Source organism: Chiloscyllium punctatum, chromosome 3 (genome assembly GCF_047496795.1).
Source record: "Chiloscyllium punctatum isolate Juve2018m chromosome 3, sChiPun1.3, whole genome shotgun sequence".
Classification (NCBI taxonomy): Eukaryota; Metazoa; Chordata; class Chondrichthyes; order Orectolobiformes; family Hemiscylliidae; genus Chiloscyllium; species Chiloscyllium punctatum.
Window position 1 is genome coordinate 4948944 of NC_092741.1, and position 17633 is coordinate 4966576.

At 49.8% G+C, this 17633-nt stretch overlaps 1 protein-coding gene across 1 annotated transcript in view; it reads left to right on the forward strand.

Moving 5' to 3' along the window:
• The window catches only part of LOC140453883 (lysocardiolipin acyltransferase 1-like), an 18497-nt gene extending 1670 nt beyond the window's left edge, over positions 1–16827 (forward strand). Inside the window, exons 2-3 of the mRNA XM_072548745.1 lie at positions 2011–2127; positions 14569–16827. Of these exons, the coding sequence (XP_072404846.1) occupies positions 2011–2127; positions 14569–15278 (827 nt within the window). The 3' untranslated portion in view covers positions 15279–16827. The remainder of the gene's footprint in view (positions 1–2010; positions 2128–14568) is intronic.
• The last annotated feature ends 806 nt before the right edge of the window (positions 16828–17633 follow it).

Here is a 17633-nt window from a genome sequence, read left to right on the forward strand (position 1 = left end):
TAATTTATCAAAGCCCATCTTATCAGCAAAGGATCCAGTGTGTGTATGAGAGACCAGTGTTCCCACACTGTGGGCAGTGGGTGACGGGCTCTGGATCCGAGTGTGTGTGTGAGAGACAGTGTTCCCACACTGTGGGCAGTGGGTGACGGGCTCTGGATCCAGTGTCTGTGTGTGTGAGACAGTGTTCCCACACTGTGGGCAGTGGGTGACGGGCTCTGGATCCAGTGTGTGTGTGAGAGACAGTGTTCCCACACTGTGGGCAGTGGGTGACGGGCTCTGGATCCAGTGTGTGTGTGAGAGACAGTGTTCCCACACTGTGGGCAGTGGGTGACGGGCTCTGGATCCAGTGTGTGTGTGAGAGACAGTGTTCCCACACTGTGGGCAGTGGGTGACGGGCTCTGGATCCAGTGTGTGTGTGAGAGACAGTGTTCCCACACTGTGGGCAGTGGGTGACGGGCTCTGGATCCAGTGTGTGTGTGAGAGACAGTGTTCCCACACTGTGGGCAGTGGGTGACGGGCTCTGGATCCAGTGTGTGTGTGAGAGGACAGTGTTCCCACACTGTGGGCAGTGGGTGACGGGCTCTGGATCCAGTGTGTGTGTGAGAGACAGTGTTCCCACACTGTGGGCAGTGGGTGACGGGCTCTGGATCCAGTGTCTGTGTGAGAGACAGTGTTCCCACACTGTGGGCAGTGGGTGACGGGCTCTGGATCAGTGTGTGTGTGAGAGACAGTGTTCCCACACTGTGGGCAGTGGGTGACGGGCTCTGGATCCAGTGTGCTGTGTGAGAGACAGTGTTCCCACACTGTGGGCAGTGGGTGACGGGCTCTGGATCCAGTGTCTGTGTGAGAGACAGTGTTCCCACACTGTGGGCAGTGGGTGACGGGCTCTGGATCCAGTGTCTGTGTGAGAGACAGTGTTCCCACACTGTGGGCAGTGGGTGACGGGCTCTGGATCCAGTGTCGTGTGAGAGACAGTGTTCCCACACTGTGGGCAGTGGGTGACGGGCTCTGGATCCAGTGTGTGTGTGAGAGACAGTGTTCCCACACTGTGGGCAGTGGGTGACGGGCTCTGGATCCAGTGTGTGTGTGAGAGACAGTGTTCCCACACTGTGGGCAGTGGGTGACGGGCTCTGGATCCAGTGTGTGTGTGAGAGACAGTGTTCCCACACTGTGGGCAGTGGGTGACGGGCTCTGGATCCAGTGTGTGTGTGTGAGAGACAGTGTTCCCACACTGTGGGCAGTGGGTGACGGGCTCTGGATACAGTGTGTGTGTGAGAGACAGTGTTCCCACACTGTGGGCAGTGGGTGACGGGCTCTGGATCAGTGTGTGTGTGAGAGACAGTGTTCCCACACTGTGGGCAGTGGGTGACGGGCTCTGGATCCAGTGTGTGTGTGAGAGACAGTGTTCCCACACTGTGGGCAGTGGGTGACGGGCTCTGGATCCAGTGTGTGTGTGAGAGACAGTGTTCCCACACTGTGGGCAGTGGGTGACGGGCTCTGGATCCAGTGTGTGTGTGAGAGACAGTGTTCCCACACTGTGGGCAGTGGGTGACGGGCTCTGGATCCAGTGTGTGTGTGAGAGACAGTGTTCCCACACTGTGGGCAGTGGGTGACGGGCTCTGGATCCAGTGTGTGTGTGAGAGACAGTGTTTCCCACACTGTGGGCAGTGGGTGACGGGCTCTGGATCCAGTGTGTGTGAGACAGTGTTCCCACACTGTGGGCAGGGGTGACGGCTCTGGATCCAGTGTGTGTGTGAGAGACAGTGTTCCCACACTGTGGGCAGGTGGGTGTCGGGCTCTGGATCCAGTGTGTGTGTGAGAGACAGTGTTCCCACACTGTGGGCAGTGGGGTGACGGGCTCTGGATCCAGTGTGTGTGTGTGAGAGCAGTGTTCCCACACTGTGGGCAGTGGGTGACGGGCTCTGATCCAGTGTGTGTGTGAGAGACAGTGTTCCCACACTGTGGGCAGTGGGTGAGTCTATTTTCATACTGTTTTGTTATGGTTCCCAGCTGCCACCAAAGCTCGGAGTGATGAGTTTGCAGAGTCTCGTGGTTTGCCAACATACGAATATGTCCTGCACCCTCGGACTAATGGCTTCGCCTTTATTGTCGAGCAGCTTCGAAAAGGTGGGTGCTACTCTGGGATTGTTCACTCTTCAAATGTCTGTCTCTCTCGCTCTCGCGCACGCTCTCTCTCTGCCATCTCTCCCCCCCACTTGCCTATCTGTCTCTCTGTCTCTCTCGCCCTCTCTCTCTCCCCAGTCTGTCTCTCTCTCTCTCTCTCCCCCATCTTTCTCTCCCCCCCGCCTCTCACTCTCTCACCCCCCGCCCTCTCCTCTCTCTCTCTCTCTCTCCTCTCTCTCTCTCTCTCTCTCTCTCTCTCTCTCTCTCTCCCCCTCTCCCACCATCTCTCTCTGTCTTCCCCCCACCGTGTGTGTGTGTCTCTCTCTCTCTCTCTCTCTCTCTCTCCCTCTCCCCTCTCCCCTCTCTCTCTCTCCTTCTCCCACCATCTCTCTCTCCATCTTCCCACCCCCCAGTGTGTGACTGTCTCTCTCTCTCTCCTTCACCTCTCTCTCCCCCTCTCTGTCTCTGTCTCTGTCTCTCTCTATCTCTCTCCCATCTCTCTCTCTTCTCCCCCCCAACCCCGTCTCTCTTGCTGTCTCGCCATGTCTCTCTCTCTCTCCCCCCCCGACTCTCTCCCCCCCCGACTCTCTCCCCCCGACTCTCTCCCCCCCGACTCTCTCCCCCCCCGACTCTCTCCCCCCCGACTCTCTCCCCCCCGACTCTCTCCCCCCCGACTCTCTCTCTCCCCCCCCGACTCTCTCCCCCCCCGACTCTCTCCCCCCCCGACTCTCTCCCCCCCCGACTCTCTCTCCCCCCCGACTCTCTCCCCCCCGACTCTCTCCCCCCCGACTCTCTCCCCCCCCCGACTCTCTCCCCCCCGACTCTCTCCCCCCCCGACTCTCTCCCCCCCCGACTCTCTCCCCCCCGACTCTCTCTCCCCCCCCGACTCTCTCCCCCCCCGACTCTCTTCCCCCCCCCGACTCTCTCCCCCCCGACTCTCTACCCCCCCGACTCTCTACCCCCCCGTCTCTCTACCCCCCCGTCTCTCTACCCCCCCCGTCTCTCTGCCCCCCCGTCTCTCTGCCCCCTTCTACACCCCCGTCTCTCTCTCTCTTTTTCTCTCTCGCTCTCTATCAATCAATCAATCTCTCTGTCTCTGGACAGTCAGAGCAGGGTTAGTGCTGGGGTGATAGCTCCGACTCTGGGGGGAGCACGGCCCCTTGCTCCCAGCTGCCCAGTATCACAGTCATATCCTTTCCAGCTAAACCTGCTCCAGAGAGGCAAGCGGGAAAGGGCATTGAGAGAGAGGACGTTTGCTGAGAGAGACAGCGACAGAGTGGGGAAGGGGCTGTGAGAGAGAGAGAGAGGGGGGAGCTGACAGCGAGGTTGAGATGAGGGGGGGAGGGTTGCTGAGAGAGAGAAGTGGGGTTTGAGAGATAAACTGAGAGATGGGAGGCTCAGACAGACAGGGAGGGAGGGGCTGCGAGAGAGAGAGAGAGGGAGGGATGGGGAAGAAGGGAGAGAGATGAAAACAGGAGTGGGAGTGCAGAGGATGCTGAGAAAAGAACAAGAGGGCGAAGGAGAGAGGAAGAGATGGAGAGAGAGGGTGAGAGAGACAGAGGGAGAGGGACATGAAGAGCAAAGAAAGCGAGTTTGAGGCTTATAGTGAGGGTGGAGAGAGAGGGAAGGGTGGAGAGAGGTATAGAGAGAGGGAATGGCGTTGAGAAGGGCAGAGAGAGGGAGGGAGGGATGTTGAGATGGGCACAGGGAGAGGGAAGGGGGGTTAGAGAGAGAGAGAGAGTGGAGTGGGGAGAGGGGGAAACAGAGAGAGATATTGCTACAAAGAGAGGTGTGCATTATTAACACAATAGACCTCCCCACTGTAATGTCTTTTTCCATGCTGTACATCTCTATGACTCTTAAAAGTTGACCAGGGTTCTTTGATGAGCTCAAAGGTAATCTGTTAGTATGAAATCCAACCACACTGCTTACCCAAATTAAAGGTCAGTGTCAGCACTTTCCAAACCCACGACCACTTCTGTCTGGAAGGACAAGGGCAGCAGATACATGGGAACACCACCCCCTATAGATCCCCCTCCAAGACACTCCCCATCCTGACTGGGAAATATATCACCATTGCTTCACTGTCGCTGGGTCAGAATCCTGGAATTCCCTCCCTAAGGGCATTGTGGGTCTACCCACAGCACATGGACTGCAGCGGTTAAAGAAGGTAGCTCACCCCCACCTTCTCAAGGGGCAACTAGGGAAAGACAATGCTGGATCCAGCCAGCGACACCCATGTCCCAAAGGTGAATTAAAAAGAATGAACAAAGCTTGTTTTTAAAACAACTGGCAGGTGCTGCTGATAGGGCAATGAAACAATATTCCCCAAGTGCCATCCACTTGCACAACATGGACTTCCTGTTCCAGCTCTCTACATTAGTAATCTTTTAACAGGTAAGCTATCAAAATATTCTCTTTACTCAGCTTTCTTACCCTAGTGGAGATGACTGAGCCTTACTTTCAGAGGGCTTTCCCTCTCAAAGGAACTAACACTTCATTCCCCAGGCTCAGCATATTTGTTTTCCCATTCTCTCATTGTTTCCTGCGCTTTGCCTTTGTGAGTCTTTCTAGAAACATCCTTTTCAACATTAAGAACATTTCTAGATTCATTTGTACCCAATAGATTCATTTTGGGATACTCTGGTAGCCAGCGATTTGGAACCTTTGTTGAAACCATAGGGATATTGGGTGATTTGCTTTGAAAGTCTGATGGTATCCCAGCAAACGTTCCCAGTGTCTGTTGATGGTATGTTGTAGAGTTTAGTTGTTTTCTACTCAAGTGGTGCATTGTGTCCAGAAAAATGTTCAGACAAAATTGAAACCCTGATCTGATTGTATTTCTATTGGCTGGTCCAAAAAGAGCGCACAATGTTTTCCCCTTTAGTTTAAGTGGAATCTGTCAGCCAACACCCTCCCCCAAATTCCTGATGAAGGGCTCTTGCCCAAAACGTTGATTCTCCTGTTCCTCGGATGCTGCCTGACTTGCTGTTTTTCCAGCACCACACTCTCAACTCTGATCTCCACTATCTTCAGTCCTCACTTTTGTCTGGAATTGAGTGGTCAGATCCAGAGAATCAGGAAATGCTGATGTCCCATTTTCATTTTCATCATCTACCTGTATCCCTACTGAAGGCTTGCTCAGAATGTATTTATCAACGCTGCAGTTTTCAATAATCCCACATCCTGCCTCCGGAATCTCTTGTTCTATCTGCACTGTCTCTGGGGTGATCAACCTGTGCAGCTCCGTGAGGATATCTCCATTTGCTGATCCCAATCCAGTGTTCCAGATGCTCTTTTATCCCTTCATGTAGTTACTCTTAAAGAATAAAGTGTTACTCTTGCTCTTGACAAAAGGCCTTTCTATGTTACATCCACCTTACTCACCTCCTGTAGTCTAACCAGTGGATAGCTGTGGGTTCTAGTTGGAATTAAACCCAGAATTTCATATGGAGGTAATTAATTACCTGGCAATTAATTACTTAGTCAACACCTGCTGTTCCTAGAGTCATCATAAAAATTAAAGATTTTACAAAGTATGCAAAAATCTCCTGATTTCTTTCAGACCCAAACTAACAGAAATCACGGATCAGGTTTCTGTACTTAACAACAATGACTGTTTATTACAGAGAAATAGACTGTAGCTACAAGTGAACAATTATGCACCATCGACATATCACTCTGTTAGTTAAACACAAACCCCCTCTTATATATACACACACCCCCACATGCAGGCACAGATCCAGATGCACATGCACACATTCAGACACAAGCACACAGGAAACCAAACATGAGTGTAGTGGTGAGAGACAGAGACTAGCAATGCAGACCAGTGGTCCCTGTTCACAGAACCTGCTCAGATGGTGCTTGTACTGACCAGAATGCTGCTTCCTGATTGGCCTTCTCTGAATGCTGTCACTGGTTTGTAGGAGGGATGGGGTATCTGGTTCTGCCTTATTAACTAAAACTCACCACTAACAACAACTGCTGAAGATAGAATAATCTCCCTTTCTTCAAGCTTAAAGTGGTGTTTTTACTGCAGAGAACAGTGACAGTACTTCTGGGCTAGTTGAGATCAGATCACTTCTCACTATCTCATTCAAAGCTCCAAGTTGTTCAGTCATCAAATGAGACCATAAGTGCAGAGACATAGGTGCAGAGTTAGGCTATTCGGCCCATCAAGTCTGCTCCACCATTCAATAATGGCTGATAGGTTTCTCAAGCCTTACCTTAGAACCAATTACAGAATTCTTGTTAGACAGGGGGTCTTTGGTGACAGTAACTTTCCATGAACCCATCAGCAATTTATTGCTGACTGAATCTCCTTTTGTACACCCTGTTGGCTCTAGCTCATCTGTACCTCCTTGTACTCCTGCTTAGACCAGCAGCTGTGTAAACAGTGCTTACAATGAGGATTCCGTTTCCATGCAGTAATCTTCAACAGTCCTTGGATTTTAAAATGGTTCTTTTCCCATTTCAGTCCACAACTACAAGGACATCTTCACACTGTGCTGAGCTGCTTTCGGGGGATCATTCTTATGAGTCCCAGTAAGTTCCACAGCTCCAGCATTCCGAACTTTAATACCATGGAAACTCCTAGGTCTTCAATTTTCACCTCCACCCTCAGCTCCTGATTGGAGGAAGGGATCCCAGCTCTCCATTCGATAACCTGGGTATGGGGAGGCATGTACCATTATTGCAAATGTTGGTTCCTTTACCAAAAGGGCCAGTTACTTCTCTTTTGTACTACCCTCAGGGATAAAAAATACAGTCACCATGCTTCATTAATCAACTCAAAATAACCCAATTGTTATGAATCAAACTGATTAAACTGGATAACCGCTATGATCTGGAATTAGCACTAAATCCCCCTAATCCTACAGGCAAGCACACACGCCTGTGCACATGCATGGATCCACATGTGCACACACAAGGTCCTACACATACTCACATATTGACCTCTGATTGCAGAAGTCACCACTGTGCACAGACCATTCAGCCCATTGAGTCTGCTCTGCCGTTCAATCATGGCTAATGTGTTTCTCAACCCCATTCTCCTGCCTTCTCCACAGAACCCTTCATTACCTACTCATCAATAACGTATCTATCTCTGTGTCAATGACTTGGCCTCCACAGCCCTCTGTGGTAATGACTCCCACAGATTCCTGATCCCTTAGCTGAAGAAATTCCCCCTCATCTCAGTTCTAAAGTGTTGTCCCTTCACTCTGAGGCTGTGCCCTCAGGTCCTAGTCTCTCCTACTCGTGAAATACTTTTCCACACCCACTCTATCCAGGTCTCTCAGTATTCTGTAAGTTTCAATCAGATTTCCCCCTCATCCTTCTGAACTCCATTGCGTACAGACCCAGAGTCCTCACCCACTCTTCATATGATAAGCCCTAGGTATGACTTGTCTGGTTAGCATGCAAAACTGTACTTTTCACTGCACCTTGGTACGTGACAATAATAAATTAAATCACAAAATCAAGAGGAGGTCACACCTGACAAAGCTATGAGAATTGTTTGAGGAGGTAATGAGCAAGTTAGACAAAAGAGAGCCAGTGCCTGTGATTGGTTTGGATTTCCAGAAGGTCTTTTACAAGGTGCTGCACAGGAAACTGCTAAAGAAACTAAGAGCCCATGGTGTTAGGGGCAAGACACTGGCATGGATAGAGGATTGGCTGACTGGCAGAAGGCAGAGAGTGGGGATAAATGGGTCTTTTTCAGGATGGTAACTGGTGACTAGTGGGATTCCCCGGGGGTCAGTGTTGGGGAGACTACAGAAGGACTTGGGCAGGCTGAGAGAGTGGGCAAAGTGGCAGATGGAATACAATGGAGGAAAGTGTGAGGTTTTACACTTTGGTCGGAAGTATGGAGGCATAGACTATTTTTTAAATGGGGTAAAGGCTTAGGAAATCTGAAGGAAGGATGGACTTGGGAGTACTCATTCAGAATTCTCTTTAAGTTAACGTGCAGATTCAGTTGGCAGTTAGGAAGGCAAATGCAATGTTGGTATTCATTTCAAGCAGGCTAGAATACAAGAGCATGGGTATTCCCTATAAGGCTGTGGTCAGACCTGCATTTGGAATATTGTGAGCAGTTTTGGGCCCCATTTCGAAGGCAGGATGTGCTGGTGTTGGCGGGGGTCCAGACGAGTCATAGAAATGCACTAGGAGAAAGTGAGGACTGCAGATGTTAGAGTCCACCACCACACTTTTCAACTCCTAGAAATGTACAGCACAGAAACCGACCCTTTGGTCCAACTTATCCATGCTGACCAGATGTTCTAAACTGGTCCAGTCCTGTTTGCCAGTATTTGGCCCATAGCTCTCTCAACCCTTCCTATTCTTGTGTCCATCCAGATGCCTTTAAAATCGAGAGTGTGGTGCTGGAGAAGCACAGCCGGTCAGGCATCATCCGAGGAGCAGGAGAATCGACATTTCTGGCATTAGGATTCCTGATGAAGGGCTTATGCCTGAAACATCGATTCTCCTGTTCCTCGGATGCTGCCTGACCTGCTGTGCTTTTTCAGTGCCACACTCTCGACTCTGATCTCCAGCATCTGCAGTCCTCACTTTCTCCTAGATGCCTTTTAATTGCTGTAATTGTATCAGCCTCCACCACCTCCCCTGGCAGCTCACTCCATACACACACCACCCGGGTTATGTTCTGGGCCCAAGGTTCGAATTCAGTCATGGCAGATGGTGGTATTTGAATTCAATGAAAAAGTCTGGAATTAAGAGTCTGATGATGGCCACAAATCCATTATCGATTGTTGGAAAACCCCATCTGGTTCACTGATGTCCTTTAGGGATGGAAACTTTACCTGGTCTACATGTGACTCCAGACCCACAGCAATGAGGTTAACTATTAACTCTGGGCAATTAGAATTGTAAATCCCTACAGGGTGGAAACAGGCCATTGGGCCCAACAAGTCCACACCAACCCTCCAAAGAGGATCCCAGTCAGACCTATTCCCCATACCTGTCATCCTATATTTATCCCTGACTAATGCTCCTAACCTACACATCCTTGAACACTGTGGGCAATTTCCCAAGGCCAATTCACCTAACCTGCACATCTTTGGATTGTGTGAGGAAACCAGAGCACCCGGAGGAAACCCATGTATGTGCTGCTGGACAGCATTCCCAGAAATCATGTCATCCTGTTCAATTCAGAAAGATTTCCAAACAATTCCACCTCGGTCACTCCCTTAACACAGTCCTGAAATATAACTGTGCTTTAAAACACAACGTATACATGTCTAGAATATTCCTTTCTACAGTGAACAGGGTCCAATTTTCCTTCAGCCACATTGTGTTTCTCTAGCCTTTCGAATGAAGTAAACAGTGCCCCGCATCCATTTCTTTGAATTTAGATTGGGCATGTACACATTTAAACATCTTATCGGTCTTTGAATTATCAGTGTGTTTTTCCTCATCAGAATCGTTCTCTGCATCATCCTTTTTATTAAACTCCAGCCTTTCAGTCAGTCAGCTCTCATTCCCTCCTGCTCTCTTGTCGGAAACGCTCTTTCTTTTACCCACAAGTTTCTTAATTTTTAATTTCTATTTTTGAGCTGTTTTATGTCAAATCAAACTTAACATTAACTTAGAATCATAGAGATGTACAGCACGGAAACAGACCCTTCAGTCCAACCCGTCCATGCCGACCAGATATCCCAACCCAATCTAGTCCCACCTGACAGCAGGGAGATAGTGAGGAAAGAGATCAATCTGAGACAGGTACAGCTGAGAACAGAAGTCAGTCAAACAGTCAGGGCAGGCAGGGACAAGGTAGGACTAATAAATTAAACTGCATTCATTTCAATGCAAGGGGCCTAACAGGGAAGGCAGATGAACTCAGGGCATGGTTAGGAACATGGGACTGGGATATCATAGCAATTACAGAAACATGGCTCAGGGATGGGCAGGACTGGCAGCTTAATGTTCCAGGATACAAATGCTACAGGAAGGATAGAAAGGGAGGCAAGAGAGGAGGGGGAGTGGCATTTTTGATAAGGGATAGCATTACAGCTGTGCTGAGGGAGGATATTCCTGGAAATACATCCAGGGAAGTTATTTAGGTGGAACTGAGAAATAAGACAGGGATGATCACCTTATTGGGATTATATTATAGACCCCTAATAGTCAGAGGGAAATTGAGAAACAATATTGTAAGGTGATCTCAGCTATCTGTAAGAATAATAGGGTGGTTATGGTCGGGGATTTTAACTTGCCAAACATAGACTGGGACTGCCATAGTGTTAAAGGTTTAGATGGAGAGGAATTTCTTAAGTGTGTACAAGACAATTTTCTGATTCAGTATGTGGATGTACCTACTAGAGAAGGTGCAAAACTTGACCTACTCTTGGGAAGTAAGGCAGGGCAGGTGACTGAGGTGTCAGTGGGGGAGCACTTTGGGGCCAGTGACCATAATTCTATTTGTTCTAAAATAGTGATGGAAAAGGATAGACCAGATCTAACAGTTAAAGTTCTAAATTGAAGAAAGGCCTCAGGTGACTGACTGTGTAGAGTTTTCGCATTCTCCCCGTGTCTGCGGGGGTTTCCTCCGGGTGCTCCGGTTTCCTCCCACAGTCTAAATATGTGCAGGTCAGGGTGGATTCACCATGCTAAATTGTCCACAGTGTTAGGTGCATTAGTCATGGGGGATGGGTTACCCTTCGGAGGGTCGGTGTGGACTTGTTGGGCTGAAGGGCCTGTTTCCACACTGTAGGGAATCTAATCTTAAAAAAAAAAGCTTTCGAAAGCTGCTTCGGGGTAGATGTTCGCAGAAGAAGGAAGCATATGTCAGGTATAGACAGGATAGATCGAATGAATCCTTAGAAGAGTATAAAGGAGGTAGGAGTATACTTAAGAGGGAAATCAGGAGGGCAAAAAGGGGACACGAGATAGCTTTGGCAAATAGAATTAAGGAGAATCCAAAGAGTTTTTACTAATATATCAAGGACAAAAGGGTAACTAGGGAGAGAATAGGGCCCCTCAAAGATCAGCAAGGAGGCCTTTGTGTGAAGCCGCAGAAAATAGGGGAGATACTAAACAAGTATTTTGCATCAGTATTTACTGTGGAAAAGGATATGGAAGATATAGACTGTAGGGAAATAGGTGGTGACACTTTGCAAAATGTCCAAATTACAGAGGAGGGAGTGCTGGATGTCTTGAAATAGGTAAAGGTGGATAAATCCCCAGGACCTGATCAAGTGCCCCCTAGAACTCTGTGGGAAGCTAGAGAAGTGATTGCTGGGTCTCTTGCTGAGATATTTGTATCATCAATAGTCACAGGTGAGGTGCCAGAAGACTGGAGGTTGGCTAAGAAGGTTACTTCAGATTACAACAGGATCTTGACCAGATGGGCCAATGGGCTGAGAAGTGGCAGATGGAGTTTAATTCAGATAAATGCGAGGTGCTGCATTTTGGGAAAGCAAATCATAGTAGGACTTATACACTTAATGGTAAGGTCCTAGGGAGTGCTGCTGAACAAAGAGACCTTGGAGTGCAGGTTCATAGCTCCTTGAAAGTGGAGTTGCAGGTAGATAGGATAGTGAAGAAGGCATTTGGTATGCTTTCCTTTATTGGTCAGAGTATTGAGTATAGGAGTTGGGAGGTCATGTTGCGGCTGTTGTTAGGCCACTGTTGGAATATTGCATGCAGTTCTGGTCTCCTTCCTATCGTAAAGATGTTGTGAAACTTGAAAGGGTTCAGAAAAGATTTACAAGGATGTTGCTAGGGTTGGAGGGTTTGAGCTATAGGGAGAGGTTGAATAGGCTGGGGCTGTTTTCCCTGGAGTGTTGGAGGCTGAGGGGTGACCTTATAGAGGTTTACAAAATTATGAGGGGCGTGGATCAAGTAAATAGACAAAGTCTTTTCACTGGGATCAGTCCAAAACTAGAGAGCATAGGTTTTGGGTGAGAGGGGAAAGATATAAAAGAGACCTGAGGGGCAACGTTTTCACACAGAGGGTGGTACGTGTATGGAATGAGCTGCCAGAGGATGTGGTGGAGGCTGGTATAATTGCAACTTTTAAGAGGCATTTGGATGGGTATATGAATAGGAAGGATTTGGAGGGATATGGGCCGGGTGCTGGCAGGTGGGACTAGATTGGGTTGGGATATCTGGTCGGCATGGATAGGTTGGACCGAAAGGTCTGTTTCCATGCTGTACATCTCTATGACTCTATGACCGGAGGATTGGGAACAGTTGAGAGAACAGCAAAGGAGGGCCAAGAGGAAGAACAAAGGAGAAAATGAGAGTAAGCTTGGGAGAAACAAAGGAACTGGCTGGAAATATTTCTGTAAGGATGCAAAGAGAAGCAAATTGGTGAAAACTAATGCCAGAAACGGGGGCATTTATAATATGGAACAAAGAAATGGTTGATTAGTTAAATTCGTATTTCACTTCTGGCTTCAGAAAGGAGAATGCAAGTAACCAACATAAGGGGGAAGACAGGGTTTAGTGAGAGGGAGGAACTGAAGCAGTCAGTATTAGTAGGGAAATGGTGTCTGGGAAATTAGTGGGATTGAAGATTCATTAACAGCCTGGGCCTGATAATCTACATCCCAGAGTGCTTCAGGAAGTGGCTGAGGAATAGTGGATGCACTTGAGGTCATCTGCCAGGATTCTATAGACTCTGGAAGAGTTCCTATGGATTGGAGGGTAGCTGATCTGACCTCACTGTTTAAAAAGGAGGTAGAGAGAAAATAGGGAGTTGCAGACCTGTCAGCCTGCTGTTAGTGGTGGGAAGATGCTAGACTCCATTATCAAGAATTTTATAACAGAACATGTACAAAATAGTAGAATCAACCACAGTCAATGTGAAAGGGAAATTATCCTTGAGAAATTTATGAGAATACTTTGACGATGTAACTTGTAAGGTGATGAAGGGGAGCTAGTGGATATGGTTTATTTGGACTTTCAGTAGGTTTACTATAAGGTCCCACATAAGAAATCAATGTGTGACATCAAATCACATGGGATTAGGGGGCAGTGTACTGACATGGATAGTGAGCTGGTTAGCAGACAGGAAACAAAGAGTAGGAATAAATGGGTCTGGTTCCAAGCAGCAGGCAGTGACGAGTGGGATAGCGCAGGGATCAGTGGGGTACGGCGGGGATCAGTGGGATACCGCGGGGATCGGTGGGATACCGCGGGGATCGGTGGGATACCGCGGGGATCGGTGGGATACCGCGGGGATCAGTGGGATACCACAGGAATCCTGGAGTATTATGGACAGGTTTGGTCTCCTTATCTGAGGAAGGATGTTGTGGTGATGGAGGGAGGGCAGCGAAGGGTTACCAGACTGATTCCTGGGAGGGCAGGGCTGATGGATGGAGAGAGACTGGATCAGTTAGGATTATATTCACTGGAGTTTAAAAGACTGAGGGGGAATCTGATAGAAACTGATGAAATTCTAACAGGACCAGACAGGGTGAACAGAGGAAGGGTCTTCCTGATAATGGGGTTGGAGGGCGGGGTGGGTGGTCACAGTTTAGGGGAAAGGGTTAAAGCTTTTCGAGCTGAGATGTGGAGAAATGTTTTCACCCAGAGAGTGGGGAGCCTGTGGAATTCACCAGCACACAAGGTGTTGAGGCCAAAACACTGTGTGTTTATGTGGAGGAGCTAAATATAGCTCTTGTAGCTAAAGGGATCATGGGATGAGGGTGTTGAGCTTGATGATCGGCCATGACCATATTAAATGGTGTAACAGGCTCGAGGGGCCGAATGGCCTACTCCTGCTCCTATCTTCCATGTTTCTGTGTCACCCTCCCCCTTCAGGGTGAGCTGCACCATTTGGTGAGATCCCTGACTGCAGTACCAAGAGACAGACAGACAGACGACACCCCCCCCCCCCCCCCCCCCCCCACGCTGCCTTAACTAGGAAAGGCCCTGTCCCTATCACTCCTGCTTTCTTCTCCCTCTCCTCCTGGACGGCCTTGTCCCTTGTGCCTCTGTCCACACTCCCTTGAGGAACCAGTAGCCTCCTGAGCATCCAAAGTAGAAGCTGATTTGTGACAGGGTTCCTAGGAGTCTCCTGTACTTCCAGCCTGTTTCTCTCCATCTGGTCACCCATTCCCTTCGTTGCTCTAGTCCCTTGAGCTGCTCTGTGACCACCTCTCGAAACATGCTATCCACAGTAACTCCCAGCCCTGACGGATGGGCTACAGTCTCTCCAACCGCTGTTCCAGCTCCGAGACCCAGAGCTCGTGTTTCTGCTGTTGGGAGCATGTCCTATACACGTAGCTGTCTCAGACACTGGTGGGCTCCATGACTGGCCAAGGCAATCTCCTCCTATCCCATAAACACTCTGTGATTGTGATTGCTTGCCACTCTGCCAAGTTTGAAGTGTGTGCAGCTTCAGGGGGGGGGGGGGGGCGGGGGGAGGGGGGGGTGGTCTATGACTCAGTAACCAGCTGTCTGCCTTTCCCCTAGGATGTAATCTTGATGCCATCCATGATGTGACAGTGGCCTACCCTTACAACATCCCACAGGCTGAGAGGGACCTGTTCACTGGCAACTTCCCCAGAGAGATCCACTTCCACATCCGCCGTTATCCAGCTGACCAGCTTCCCACCTCCATGGATGGCTTGAAGGAATGGTGCTGCCTTCGCTGGCTGGAGAAGGAGAAGTTACTCCAGGCTTATTACCAGGGCAATCACTCGTTCAGTGATCTGATCCAGCCTGCGAGTCCCGTCCAGGAGCCGAATCCCGTCCAGGAGCAGAATCCCGTCCAGGAGCAGGATTTGAGTCGGCTGGAGGTTTACAAGAAAGCTCCTTTCTGGGGGAGGGGTTGGAGTCAGAATAAGGGCCGAAGTCGGATTTTACTGCACAGCTCGGCTCGGAGCTGGATTCGGAGGCAGGAGCAGACCGGGACACAGCTTCGTGCCCAGCTGCCCCCCTGCAAGTCACGGGGACGAGTCTTCCTTATCAAGGTCTTCTCCATCATCTACTGGACATTGTTTGTGATTGGCATCTTTGTGCTCATCTGGTCGTACACCCTGGCGCGGTGGTATTTTGCCAGCGTGGCAATCTTCTTCATAGCACAGGAGAAAATCGCTGGGGGCTGTGAGGTCATTGAGGTAGCACTCCACAATCTCAAACCCTCCCAACGGTGGAAACGGAGCAATCAACATCAGGAGTGACACAGCCAAGCCCTCTCCGTCTGGCCAATCCCAGGGATTCTCCCACTGATCCAGCCAATGACAGGGGCAATTCCCATCAGAGAGACAGAAGAAAAGACAACTCAGCTGGGGCAAATCGAGAGATCTCTCTGAACCGTGGAGTCTCAGAGAGTCCAGCTCTGATCTTTCATACCATTTTAGTCTGCATTCAAACTTTGGCTCATGGCCAGTGTGCAGGCACAGGCATCAGGAGCTGCCTCGTTTCAGACATCCTCAGCAGGAAGCCGTGTCAAACATACTTCACCCAGCCATCATTGTGGGTGAGACTCAGGGTCATTCACACATGAGGAAGATAATGACATTCTTGTACTATACTGAATACGTCCATGTGTGTGGGACTGTCCCCCAGGGAGAGTCAGTGTGTGTGTGTGGGACTGTCCCCCAGGGAGAGTCAGTGTGTGTGTGTGGGACTGTCCCCCAGGGAGAGTCAGTGTGTGTGTGTGGGACTGTCCCCCCAGTGAGAGTCAGTGTGTGTGTGTGGGACTGTCCCCCAGGGAGAGTCAGTGTGTGTGTGTGGGACTGTCCCCCCAGTGAGAGTCAGTGTGTGTGTGTGGGATTGTCTCCCAGTGAGAGTCATTGTGTGTGTGGGGGCCTGTCCCCCAGTGAGAGTCAGTGTGTGTGTGGGACTGTCCCCCAGTGCGAGTCAGTGTGTGTGTGTGACTGTCCCCAAGTAAGTCAGTGTGTGTGTGTGTGTGTGTGTGTGTGTGTGGGACTGTCCCCAAGTGAGAGTCAGTGTGTGTGTGGGACTGTCCCCCCAGTGAGAGTCAGTGTGTGTGTGTGGGGGGGACTGTCCCCCAGTGAGAATCTGTGTGTGTGTGTGTGTGTGACTGTCCCCAAGTGAGAGTCAGTGTGTGTGTGGGACTGTCCCCCCAGTGAGAGTCAGTGTGTGTGTGGGACTGTCCCCCCAGTGAGAGTCAGTGTGTGTGTGGGACTGTCCCACAGTGAGAGTCAGTGTGTGTGTGTCATTGTCCCCCAGTGAGAGTCAGTGTGTGTGTGGGGGTCTGTCCCCCAGTGAGAGTCAGTGTGTTTGTGGGACGGTCCCCCCAGTGAGAATCAGTGTGTGTGTGTGGGACTGTCCCCCAGTGAGAATCAGTATCAGTGTGTGTGTGTGGGACTGTCCCCCCAGTGAGAATCAGTGTGTGTGTGTGGGACTGTCCCCCCAGTGAGAATCAGTGTGTGTGTGTGGGACTGTTCCCCCCCCCCCCCCCCCAGTGAGAGTCAGTGTGTGTGTGTGTGGCCTGGAGGCACAGCCTTTAATCTCAGCCTTTCACTGTCAATTCGTGTCAAGGAGTGAAGATTATTGCCTGCTGACATAATTGGGAAAATTGTCCATTTGTATTTTCATGTTTGCAGAGAGATTCACTTGTCTGTTTTTAAAATCCCATTGCCCGAAATCTTTGTGTTGCGTCTTCAGTGGTTGTCGTGGGAGTAGCCCTGTCTGCCGTCCACATTAAATACTCTCCCTCTTTTTAAGTGAAATTCTGATGCTAATAAACATAGTTAGCTCTTTGCCTGTTGTCTGAATGTGTTTACTGTCACATTAGCACACTGGGAAGCATTCTTCAGAGTCTGTCCTGTGAGCTGCTGAGTCTTGGCATTAAAACCAGCCTCAGGGGACCCCTGGGCCTGAGGAGGAGTAGCTGAAGAAACTGTGGCAGGACCTGTTCAGTTGTGGGAGGGTCGAGCACAGGAACATCGATGTGATGCTGGTGTGGGTTCTGCTGTCATTAATCAGAGCATCGCTAACTTGTCTTCCCCAAGGTATTCATGATAATCTGATAGTACAACAACAGGCAAGCCACTCTCATAATGACCGACTGTAATAAAGGGAAGCAGGAATTCTTGGGGGAGCTTCACTCCTTTATTGCTGCTGTGCCAGAGTCGGACAGCCATTCAGCCAGAATGACTGCAGCGGCCAATTCCATCTGGGTCAGGGGTCTACAGCAATGGTCGATGAACTCTTCAACCCCAGTCCGATTCTCCTCCCCGTCAACCTTTTCCTGTTCGGTGCATTAGCATCAGATTGACCACATCTTCAGGCGGGGAGAGGAAGCTGCAATGTGTGTACCTACCAAAAGCCAGGTCTGGTGCTGACTGACCACTGTTGTGTTATTTGAATGCCAGACCTTGATATCCCCAGCATACGAGAGTCCTGACTTATCTCTGGGCCTTGAAAATGGAAGTTGTCATTATGTAGGCTATCTGGGAGATTTCAACTCAGGCACAGTGACTCCACAGTGGAGCATTCCATGGTCAGCGTCTCGGTGAATCGGTCTGGGAAGAGCATCCTGCAGTCAGCATCTTGGTGAATCGGTC